This window comes from Sebastes fasciatus, chromosome 2 (genome assembly GCF_043250625.1).
Source record: "Sebastes fasciatus isolate fSebFas1 chromosome 2, fSebFas1.pri, whole genome shotgun sequence".
Classification (NCBI taxonomy): domain Eukaryota; kingdom Metazoa; phylum Chordata; class Actinopteri; order Perciformes; family Sebastidae; genus Sebastes; species Sebastes fasciatus.
Window position 1 is genome coordinate 22,319,466 of NC_133796.1, and position 11,929 is coordinate 22,331,394.

Genomic DNA, 11,929 nt, shown 5'->3' on the forward strand with positions numbered 1-11,929 from the left:
CTCCTGTCCCCGTCGGTCCTCTGTCCTCTGTCCTAGGGGGGGGGGACGTTTGTTGTTTGTCCTCCTTCATAAACAAACATGGCTCTCAACTTCCAGACGTCCACTCTTTCTCTGACTTTGCCGATTTCGTGCCAGATATGTCTCGGAAAGGTAACACGTGTTTGTTTTTAACAGAAACAAAGATGGTATGTTTACACGGGGTAAACTGCTGCCTTAGTAACCCCTTTACGTTGCTACGTTACCAGTTCTACGTTACCATTAGCTACCGTAACTAACTCAAGATGTTTCCTGGCATTTAATGTACGTTAATGTTGCCCAAAAGTTAACTAGCTCGTTGTTTCTGTCTGTCTGTGTGTGTGCAGGTCAAGCAGCCGGTCATTTGTGCCAACCACCACGTGTTCTGTTCATCCTGCATGGAGACGTGGTTAAAGAAAGCCAGCCAGTGTCCCAGCTGCAGAGTCCCCATCACAGCAGAGAGCCCCTGCAGGGAGATCATTGGTGAGTAGCTTCATACAAACAACCAGACACAGGAAAAACAAGGCGGAGGAGAGGAGAGGTAATGTGAGGCTTCGTATGCCTGCAGCACTTCCCTGTTGTTGAGTCATCATGTTAAACTATGCATGTTTGTTAAAGTTGCAGTCATCAATACTTCAAAAATACTGTTATTGTTTGCTATTCACCCCATTTGACAGCGATTTGGATCATTATTTATACATACTTAATAGAAAATTGCGGACTGTTATTATTTATTGTCCTTTTATTTAACCAGCTTAGTCCCATTGAGATCAAAGATCTCTTTTACAAGGGAGACCTGGCCAAGATAGCAGCAAGACAGTTAAAGTGAAAGTAACAAACGAAACTTAAATTAACAACATTAAAACTTGGTCATACAAAACACTTGCACACAGACAACCTGGACTGCAGCGATTTCACCAGAGCTTTAAACTCATTCAAGGTAACTAAGTTTTGAAGTTGAAGATCAGATTGTACATTATTCCAAGCAGTAGGTGCCGAAAACCTAAAAGCTTTCTTTCCCAATTCAGTCTGTACTTTGGGAACAAGTTCAGACAAGTTTGTTTTATCAATACTCCAAATCAATACTTCAAAATACTGTTATTGTTTGCTATTCACCCATTTGACAGCGATTTGGATCATTATTTATACATACTTCATAGACAATTGTGGACTGTATCATTATTCAGTGTTCAGCGGGACAGATAATAATGCACTATACTCATTTTTAACAGTCTCTTCTGCACTATATTCACTTTTTTTTAATAGTCCTGTATCACAGCTGTTACCCTGCACTATATTCAGTTTTATCAGTTTTCTTCATCTCCTTGTATTTTTATATATCTGGTATATTTTTTTGTACTTTGTACTTTGCACTACTAACCTTTTTACTAACATGTTTTGCACTATGGAACTGTGGTGCTGGAAACTTGAATTTCCCTCGGGATTTATAAAGTTACTATCTATCTATCTATCTAATTTATGTTAGTTCCACATAACAGTCTTATACACCATATAAACATTGACAGTAAGGAGTGCCAGCCAGGTTCAACCAATGTTTTTATTTGCCAAATAATACTTTTTGATGTAAAAGAAACATTTTTGCTATGATCCACTTTTGGGACATGCAGAAATATGTCATTCAAAATGGCACAGACTGAAGGAGGTTATAGAGTGCATGTTTGCTTACATACATTTGAGTTTTTAATGATGGTTTATGTAATTCTTGATCACACAAATCCATGCTTTCCTTTCTCCTTCCATCATTTTGGCTCACATTGTAAAATGATAGGACAGTATACTACACCGATATGCAAACATGTAGCTCAGCCATGGCTTAATGAGCTCCAGGATGCTTTGAGTCATCCACTAGAATATTTCTTGCAAAAGTTAGGTGGCTGTTTGATCCCAGTTTGTGTACAACTTTTCTGATCAGCCAGGCCCAGTGACGCACACACAGCACCCCAAAAGTCCTGATCTCTTTGCACACTTTACTATCTGAACAAAACCCAGGTGACTCTTGTATTGATGTGTTGATATCTTACTGTCAAACAAGATGCAACATGGAGTTGCTGGAAGCCACATTTTTTACTTTAGGTAGCTGTTTTGTGCTAAAGTAGGCTAAACATGTCCTGGACCAATTTCTGTGCTGAAGAGAGATTAAGTTGATACAAATGCTCTCATCCAACTCTGGGTTAGACAACAAGCATATTTCCCAAAATGTGAAGTAATGTGAATTACTTAAGTGAAGGCTACAAGGACGGGGCTTAAATATTTAATAAACACTTCCACAGTTCTCTGCAGGTGGGTTTGGGGGTCTGAGATAACTTCACCCTCAGCTTAAAAGGCAGAACCTCAACCTTTCATAGTTACTAATGCATCGTTGCACCTTCATCAAAGCTGAGTCACATTTCTTTAATGTGTTTTGCTGTCAAGTTTGTTTACCTGTTACTGTACTCATGTAATTCTGTTACAGGAGGCACAAATGAGAGTGATCACAACGACAGTGCTTCGACGAGGAAATGTCTCAGAAAAACCAGAGGAGAACTGCTTTTGCGGGAGTATGAGGTACGGGATTATCGTGGCCATGTATTTTCACAGCAATAACAAGCAGGTTGATGCTCTTGAACAGACTTATCAAGGGGTTTATTACCACAAAAATGTAAGCTGGGGGGAGTTTCAATTGCAGTCACAATTTTCTCGAAGCAGATTTTATAGCAATAGAATGTGGCAGATTTTATGAAAACAATTCATTATTATTTCAGATTACAACATGGTGTAAAACAATGTTGTAATAGTAGCCACACTAACTTTTCAACACTGTGGTAAGCCTATATGTTTCATGATGACACAGTGAAGCGTTTATTGTTGAACTCTGTTTTAAGTTTCGCTGTGTTTCTCTCTAACAGGAGGAAATTGAAGGGCACATCAGAGAAAACGAGGAGCTGAAAACAAAAAATCAAAGTCTGGAGTCACAACTGAAGACTGCTTTGGATCCCTGCAGTATTATTACAGAGCAGATGACCGATGATAAAAGAGTTGACCCAAATGTCATAGAAGAGTGGACAAACAAGCTGCGAGCTGCCACCGATGTTTGTGATAAAGTAAAGCAGGACATGGATAGGCTACGGGAGGTATGTAACCCATAATAATCAATAAATTGTATTGATATGAACTATATTGATCCTAAAAGGAGAATACTTATACCATAACACATGGTTGTCATTCTGATTCATCATATTATAAGGAATGTTATATTATTATAAGGAATAATTCAAACTTTGGCACTGCTCTGTTTTTACCCACCTACCTGATTGGTTTACCATCTTTCAATAGAAACACTGATAAATAGGAGCTTACTTGATGCTTCTGTCTGTAGCATAACTACTGTGCTTGACTGTTTTTTGTTGCTACCTTTGTGGAATCGTTTGTAACATACTGTGAATGTGTTACTTTACCATCCTCAGGCAAATAAGGCATTACGATCTCAAAATGTCGACCTTGTACAGGAGAATATGAGACTGAAAGCAGAGGTGGCAAGCAGATCTCCTCAGAAGTAAGTATCTTTTTTGTCTTAAAGCTGGGGTAAGCAGGGTTTTTTTTGCCGTCATCGGGCAAAAATGTATATTGTAATTCAAGTGGTACCCCATGGTAGGCAGAATTAGAAAATACAGCCCTCCTCCTGTCTGTCCTAAGCCCTTACCTCCAGATGAGCATATGCACGTGCTTCATACAGTAATCTGTTCTGTTTTCTTTGCAAACTTGTTGGCCTGTAAAGCCCTCTGAGATGACATACTGTGATTCGAGGCTTCAGCGAGATACAATCCCTGTAAAGAAAGGAGTCAAGTATTGAATGTATTATAATGAAATGAAGGTTGAAAGATTTAATATCCTGCAAATAATTTGATTTGGCTGGCAAAATATTAACTCACATGTAGATTTCTAAGATCTCCTGCTTTTAAAGCATTTAAAAATGAATTTGTCCGTCTTTGTATTTCATTATTTTATTTCTTAATTTAAGTTACTTGCTTTTATCTTATTGTGGCAGTCCTGTCTGAAAATCCCCCTGCGCGCGCAGCAGGCACCTTATTATAAAAATTCAGAGGTACACGACCGAGCGCTGCAACAGCTTGCGGTGCCCTCGAGCTTTACGCACAATACGTGATGTACTTTTTGGCATCGCTATGGCGAGCATGAACCCAGCTTTAGTGTTAGATGTAGTTGCACGTTTTAGGCATTGGGAGCAATGAGGTAATTCAGTTTCAATGCAGTGTTTCAAGTTGGAGGCAGTGACTTGCATTAAAGTTAGTAATTCCCGTATGATTTTATTGTTCCTTTTTCTGTTCACTCAAAAAACAATCACAGACCACTTTCTAAATTGATATTCCAAAAGACAAATTTAAGACCATTTTATTTGTATCTTTATTTTTAAATGAGCTGTCTTACAGAAGGTACATTTCTCAAGTGCATGACAAATAAAAAAAAAACTGCATCACTCAGCTAAATATTATTTGGCTTTTCTGTCACGATGATCCTTGAATAATTTAAAGACCCAATGATCTGTCCCCAGGTTTGGTCGTTATACGGTGGCAGCACTGGAAGCTAAAATCCAGCAGTATGAGCGTGAGGTGGACCACTTGAAGAAGGCTCTGGAGCGTACCGACCTGTACATCGAAGACCTGGAGTCTCGGGTCGGAAAGTCTGAGAAGAGACGTCCTGAAGGGCAGCAAGCATGCGGGGATACCGAGTCTGAGACTGACGCTCTCGCACAGCAACACAAAATCAACATGATGATGAGAAGCTTGAGTGACAATGAGAGGGAGTCAATCTGCAGCAATCCAGTGGCAGAAGGTCGAACATTTTCTAGAAATCACAGTTTGACGTTCATGCCGTCTGCGGATCACAAAGAGTCAAATAATAATCTGACTGGAGACCAGAAAAACGAGGACTCTGACCTTTTGCCCACCACTCCGTCCTCTGCCTTCCGCTCCCTGACTCTGAGAAGCCCTGGCGTCCGTGAAAAGAAAGTTGCATTCAAACCTGCGTCTTATCTGAGGAAGCTTGATTTTGAAGAATTTCCTAGTTCTGACAAGAGTAGCAGCATCATGGAGAACCAATTCAGCAGCAGTCTCGACAAATTCCCCAAAGGCTTGCCTACAAATACTGACATGGAGCCTGAGAAGTCTGTCTTATGGGGTGGTTGGCAGAGATCTAAATCTAATGAAGAGTCATGTCCAGGTCCAAGTGAAGAAAGCTCAGTTAAAGGGGCCACATCCACTGCTCTTGAGCCGTGTGGTTTCCCGACGTCCAGCGAGGCCTCCATGGATGCAGCTTACCTGGACAAAATCTCCGAGTTGGACTCCATGATGTTGGACGGAGAGAGCTCCAGTAGCCGGGGATCACAGCTCTCCCTGGCTTCCCCTCCTCCCGCAGACTTGGACAACACTCTCGTCCCAGAACCACAAACCTGCCCCGATGTCTCGTCAAGCGGCGGTGGCAAACCTGTGGCACAGTGTGACCGGAAGAGCGACTCACCACGCAGCAACATGGATGACAAAGAGGCTCCAAAAGGTAGGGAGAGCGATGCAGGGAACAGAGGACCCTCTCAGACTGACGAAATGTCTTTTGATTTGCTGTTTGATTCACTGGAAGAGAATAAGGCCGGTCCCTCTGGCTCTGTCAGTCCAGCAAGCCAAGACCACGATCATGTAAAACCCTCCTCCAGCTGCACCGCAGGTAAACCTGTGAACACAACAAGAGACAGACACGCAATGAGCATCAGCCAGCCAACAAAGAGGAAGTCTCACAGTCCCTTTAACACAAGCAGTCCCACGAAACTCTCAAAACTCATGTGAAGGGTTGTGTGTTGTCACCGTAGTGTGTTTTGGTCAGGCTCCACACACTGCTGGAAACATTAACTCCATGTTTGCTTACGAATAAATTTGTGAGAGTGATGCTCTGTTGTAAGTTATTGTCATTTTGTCTGCTGTTATATTGTACAAGTTAAGACAAAATATGACAAGTTTGTCAGATGGTTTTCTGTGTAGTCTACTTGTAGGTCTCAGTGGCAGTTAAATGCTTTTAAGGCCAGCCTTTACAGTCTGTATGTGTTGTAATCTGACACACTTCTGTGCTGTTCTTTGTTGTACTGTAGCACACCAGTTTATGTGCCGAGACATTTTTCAAACAGCCTACTTGTATGTTTGTCATTTCCAAGTTATTCAGTAAACATGGTCCTCATCGTAACCTTTTTATGATGACATGCAATACTGAAGACAGATGAACACGACTATCATGAGAAACTGATATTTTGAAATAAATATTGCAATGTAAGAGTGTGTTGGGAAATAAAATAGTAATGCAAGGAGAAACGGTGTCTGCAATTTTGTTTTCTTTTGTGTTCTTTTATTTTTGCAGGGTCTTGATCACATATTCACCTCAGTCTTGAGGGTGGGCTACCATTGGTTTTGTATTTTGTGGTGAATTTTCCATATTGTGATTTCTAGTGGAATTCGGGATTAATATTTGTCATATCCCTCTCTTTTGTGCTACTTTTCCTTTATGATTTGCATTACATTAACAATTATTAATTTGCTGCCATTAAAAGTCTAGAACGCATGGCCTGTTAATGTCGTTAAAAGCATGTTGTAGCCCATAACGACACACATTAGAGACCTCACATGCACAGTCATTCCACTGTAGCACAAAGCGCCTTATTTATTATGCAAATTTAACGATATCATGTATATTTCACATACCTCTAATCGCTGCATGAAATTTTAATTGGGCAACCGTTGTGGTTTGAATAAATGAAGTGTTAATTCATTGGGATTAATTAATTTAGGTAAAGACTGTGTACAAGGTTACGCTGGTGTATTAAATCAATTTGTTTAGTGCTCATCTGGCGATGATGGGCTTTAATGATATAAGATGGCGGTCTCATTACTGTCAAGGGTTAAGACGAGAGACAAAGTGTGTAAACTGCACCTTTAAACATGTGGCATTGGTGTGAACAACTCAAAGTCAATACAATAAATGTAATATTTTATATTATGCATGGCTGTAGACTTAATTTTGGCATTAAAAACTCATGACAGATAGAATTTTTTATTTAATTTTTTTTATTTAACCTTTATTTAACCAGGTAGTACTCATTGAGATTAAGAATCTCTTTTGCAAGAGAGACCTGGCCAAGACAGCAGCATTTAAACATACATTAAAGTTTCAGACGCCACAACATAAAACAAATGCAAAATAAATACATAGCATAATATACAAAACACATTCAAATCAAGTGTTGAATGCTCAGCCTACTTATATTTTGATACCTCCCCCACCAATAATTCTCTATTAAAACAACTTCCTGAACTCAAGATGGATAAAGACCAGTCTATAGAGTGTCTGGTTGCTAAAATAAGTCAATGGTTTCCGGCCTCCCAGTAAAGAATAAGGCCTAAAGGCGGTCGGGACCAGCGTAGTTCTGCATCTGGATGCAGTGGAGTGAGCCCCTTTACAAACGCAGGCGTCTAGTCTCCAGATGTTACAGCCTGGCCTGTGAGCAGTTTTTTATCTGTCAGCCTGCTCACTGTTCAGGCAGCGTTTATGTCTCGCGAGAGCAGCCGAGCAACGGGCTTGACGAGATCTGAGGAGACAAAGTGTGTAAACTGCACTTTTAAACATGTGGCATTGGTGTGAACAACTCATAAAGTCAATACAATAAATATATAGATGTAATATTTTATATTATGCATAGTAGACTTTATTTTGGCATTACAAACTCATGACATATTGAATGCTTACTTCTATTTTGATACTTCCCCACCAATAATTCTATATTAAAACAACTTCCTGAACTCAAGATGGATAAAGACCAGTCTATAGAGTGTATATGGCTGCTAAAATAAGTCAATGGTTTCCGGCCTCCCAGTAAAGAATAAGGCCTAAAGGCGTCAGAAACCAGCGCAGTTCGGCGGCTGGATGCAGTGGAGTCTCCAGATGTTACAGCCTGGCCTGCATGTGAGCAGTTTCTATCTGTCAGCCTGCTTCACTGTTCTGGCAGCGTTTATGTCTCGCGAGAGCAGCCGAGCAACGGGCTTGACGAGATCTGAGGCGCTCAGGTGTAAGAGCCTCTCTCATCCCCAGCAGTGGGAAACAGTAGACAGATAAGTGCGTCTGAGAGACTGCAGGCATCTCTGTGATCTCCGGGCTCAAGGCTGCACTCGGCAGCACTACACAGCGAAACTACACTGCATCATTACCGGATAAGGCAAAAGGATCATTGTGTATCTATGACTATTTTCCTGCTCTTGTAGCAGTTTTTTTTTTTTCCCCTTCCTTTTCCTCTCGTGCACTTTAATTGGAGAAGCTCGCCAAGATGATGTCCATGAACAGCAAACAGCCGCACTTCGCCATGCATCCCTCTTTACCCGAGCACAAGTACACCAGTTTGCATTCCAGCTCGGAAGCTATAAGGAGAGCCTGTCTACAAACTCCACAGGTAAATTATAGATAACAAAAAAAAAACTTCCGACTTTTGTCCTTGTTCGTGCCTCTTCGGCTCTGCATGTTTGTGCGTAATAACAAGGACAGCTTCAAGGCACATTCAGCCAAAGACGCGCACTTAATGTTTTTTTCATGTATTTCCACGGCAATCACTCGGAAGAGTCTTATTTTTTTGAAAGCATGCTCACGCTTTACTGTTTTTGTATTAATTTTTATGACTTGGGATGGAATACTCCGGCTATGTGTCGCCAAAAAGTCCCGACTGACAGATACATTTATCTATGTTTTTTTTTCCTCCTTTCCTCTGGAAGAAAAAAAAATGACATGTCCGGTACAAATATTATTTACAAAGTGGAATTGAAAGAAAGTATAACCTTGTTTATAAGATAAATGAGTTGTGGGAAAAAAAAGTAGTAGACCATCACTGACAAAACAACAGTTTACTAATCCTGATCTGGATCTTTGGTCAATCTGACAAAAAACTATAGCTTTGCTTTCTCTCAACCTGTAAAGTAATCAGACCTGAAGGTTTACAGTTATTGGCTTATTGGTTAATTCTCACTTATACCGAACAGTATTTGCCCCCCTTTGTGAAAACACAGGCTAAAAAAAGGTATTAAAAATACCCATAAAAAAATGTTTCCCCTTTTTTTCTCACCCATGTCATTCTCCTCTCCTTTCAGAATCAGAATCAGAATCAGAATGGTGTTTATTGTCAGGTGTAAGAGATATATACACTAGGAATTTGTTTTGTTTTGTTGGTGTTGGTGCAAAAGTCAAACAGTATAATATCAACCCTTTTTTTTTTTATTTATTCCTGCCCCTTCCTTTGCTTGCAGCTCCAGAACAACATCTTCGCGAGTCTGGATGAGACCCTGCTGGCTCGTGCTGAGGCTCTGGCGGCCGTGGACATCGCCGTGTCTCAGGGCAAGACTCACCCGTTCAAACCGGACGCCACCTACCACACGATGAGCACCGTGCCATGCCCGTCTGGCTCCACCGTGCCGCTGGCTCACCACCACCACCACCATCACCACCACCACCACCAGAACCTGGAAGGGCATCAGGACATCATGGAGCACATCAGCTCGCCGTCGCTCGCCCTGACGTCCGACGGAGGAGGTGGTGGTGGAGGTGGAGGTGGTGGAGGAGGTGGAGGTGGAAATGGACTACTCTCCACCTCCTCTAACTACCCACACTCTCACATGCACGGCTTGAGCCACCTCTCCCACCAGGCCATGAGCATGAACTCGCCTCTCACACACCACCACGGGCTCTTACCGGGTCATCACGGAGGTGGTCAAGGCTGCCCAGGACTCACTAACAGCGGCCTGCCGTCCATCTCCATCAACGACTCGGACACGGACCCGAGGGAGCTGGAGGCGTTCGCGGAGCGCTTCAAGCAGCGGAGGATCAAACTGGGGGTGACCCAGGCGGACGTGGGAGGCGCCTTGGCTAATCTCAAAATCCCCGGCGTGGGATCACTGAGCCAAAGTACAATTTGTCGATTCGAGTCGTTGACTCTGTCGCACAACAACATGATCGCGCTGAAGCCCATCCTGCAGGCCTGGCTGGAGGAGGCCGAGGGCGCCCAGAGGGAGAAACTGAACAAACCGGACATTTTCAACGGAGGAGAAAAGAAACGCAAGAGGACGTCGATAGCGGCTCCGGAGAAGAGGTCTTTGGAGGCGTACTTCGCAGTGCAGCCTCGACCGTCCTCTGAGAAAATAGCAGCTATAGCTGAGAAGTTGGACCTGAAAAAAAACGTGGTGCGAGTGTGGTTTTGTAACCAAAGACAGAAGCAGAAGAGGTTGAAATTTTCTGCAGCTCACTGATGATGGGGGGCAAAGAAAAGAAAAAGAAAAACAATTAAAAAAAAAAAGTTGTGTGACTGAATTTGGGGACCAAGGAGGACACTATAAAGACACAATTTTCAGTCTTTTGTCTCCAGAGATTTTACACTCCAGCTATACCCATTTTATGAGGCTTCATATATCTTGTTTATTTTCACGTTATCGGTGAATGTGAAGTATGCAAATGACAGATTACACAAGTTTTCGCTCAGTTGTTACGAGGGGAAAAAGTTTTCGTCGACATTGCCTTTTAAAACACACACGTGGAAAAGAGTGAAAAGAGGTAATTTGCTTGATACTATAGCGAGTTCTTTTCTCCTAATAGGCCTATTTATTATTTTGAAGTATAGCCATTTTACGAATTACCTCATTGATTGTTGAACTGTTTTTTTTGTTGTTTGATTTTTTTTGTCGTTGTTGTTGGTATAGAATAATTCATGAATCTGTTCATTTATTCATGTTTTTTTAATTTATTATTTATTTGGAGGCTGCTATATAAACTCAAATTTAGTTGCAAACTTTTATGGCTATAACGAAAAAAATAATGTTTTAGGCCTGCATGAAATCTGAATTCACGGGCAGTAAGTCAGTCAGTCACATCTAGAGATATATTTATTTTGAATTTGCACAAAAAGACCCTTTATAGGTTTATAGATCAGTTATGTCGAGATGGTTTTGTATATACAGACATGTCACTTATCAGAGGTGAGCTTTTTTGGAAATAAATTATAGGGTCTATTGGCATCACAAGGAGAAGTTTCAAACAGAAAAAAGAAAAACAAGTTTTCTTTTTCAGTTTGCAGTGCAAACAGTCTATGCATTGGAAAAAGAATCACTACTACTGATATAGACCTTCTTCTTTTGTGGTGATGGTGTAAGTCACTGTTAAATGCCTGTTTTCACATTAAGATCACCACGTTGTTTGTCGTGTTAATTGTTACGGAAACGTTGTGTAAGTAATATTTTTACTTTGTGCACAAAAGTATGTTTACAAATACTGCGGCGACATGTGCATCATGGAGAAAATGTCCCACTGTCTCCTTCTTCTCTCTCTCTCTCTCTCTCTCACAACTTCTCCTCTGTTGTCCTCTTTACTTTCATTGGTACTCTTCTTCATCCTGTAAGCCAAATTCAACAGGGAGGTGTGTTCCAGCAATCTTCTAATAAATTGAAGAAAGAAAACGACGCTTTTTCTGGTTGTGATTGGGCTCACACTGAACATTACTATTAGGGTTTTAATGTCAATATTGGTGGAATGGTTTAACGGATTATTGTGGTCACAACTCGTTAGAAATTGAGACGTTATTTAATTTTAGACGTCAATTTAAATTGCTTAATTTCTCCTGCATTTTTACAATCGAGATCAAATGTTAATGAATCGAAATAATGCTTTGGATGTCTTCTTCAAAGTTTGTCTAATTTATGTTTAAGTGAATTTGCCCAATTTGGTAGAGCATGAAGCCTATTATTATATTTTTATAATCAAAGTTAAGGATTGTCATGAAAAATACAGCAGGCCATTTTAAAACTGAAATTGATTTCTGGTTCTTGTTCTCTTACCT

At 41.0% G+C, this 11,929-nt stretch overlaps 2 protein-coding genes and 1 long non-coding RNA gene across 3 annotated transcripts in view; 2 read left to right on the forward strand and 1 right to left on the reverse strand.

The window, feature by feature from the left end:
* LOC141755095 (uncharacterized) overlaps positions 1 to 140 on the reverse strand; it is a 53,860-nt gene extending 53,720 nt beyond the window's left edge. Inside the window, exon 1 of the long non-coding RNA XR_012590813.1 lies at positions 1 to 140. This is a non-coding gene — a long non-coding RNA (uncharacterized LOC141755095).
* On the forward strand, positions 10 to 6,383 carry obi1 (ORC ubiquitin ligase 1). The gene is made up of 6 exons (XM_074614633.1): positions 10 to 150; positions 363 to 498; positions 2,489 to 2,580; positions 2,922 to 3,146; positions 3,480 to 3,568; positions 4,583 to 6,383. The coding sequence occupies exons 1-6, from the start codon at positions 79 to 81 to the stop codon at positions 5,865 to 5,867; spliced, it is 1,899 nt and encodes a 632-aa protein (XP_074470734.1). The 5' UTR covers positions 10 to 78; the 3' UTR covers positions 5,868 to 6,383.
* A 1,785-nt stretch (positions 6,384 to 8,168) lies between these two features.
* pou4f1 (POU class 4 homeobox 1) lies at positions 8,169 to 11,532 on the forward strand. Its single transcript, XM_074625852.1, has 2 exons — positions 8,169 to 8,509; positions 9,354 to 11,532. The coding sequence occupies exons 1-2, from the start codon at positions 8,387 to 8,389 to the stop codon at positions 10,347 to 10,349; spliced, it is 1,119 nt and encodes a 372-aa protein (XP_074481953.1). The 5' UTR covers positions 8,169 to 8,386; the 3' UTR covers positions 10,350 to 11,532.
* The last annotated feature ends 397 nt before the right edge of the window (positions 11,533 to 11,929 follow it).

Excerpts from the sequence above, each read along its gene's own strand:
- obi1 (XM_074614633.1), top strand. The coding sequence starts at position 79 with ATGGCTCTCAACTTCCAGACGTCCACTCTTTCTCTGACTTTGCCGATT. Across the intron at positions 3,147-3,479 it reads ACATGGATAGGCTACGGGAG|GCAAATAAGGCATTACGATC; the intron begins GTATGTAACCCA and ends TACCATCCTCAG. Across the intron at positions 3,569-4,582 it reads GCAAGCAGATCTCCTCAGAA|GTTTGGTCGTTATACGGTGG; the intron begins GTAAGTATCTTT and ends ATCTGTCCCCAG.
- pou4f1 (XM_074625852.1), top strand. The coding sequence starts at position 8,387 with ATGATGTCCATGAACAGCAAACAGCCGCACTTCGCCATGCATCCCTCT. Across the intron at positions 8,510-9,353 it reads CCTGTCTACAAACTCCACAG|CTCCAGAACAACATCTTCGC; the intron begins GTAAATTATAGA and ends CTTTGCTTGCAG.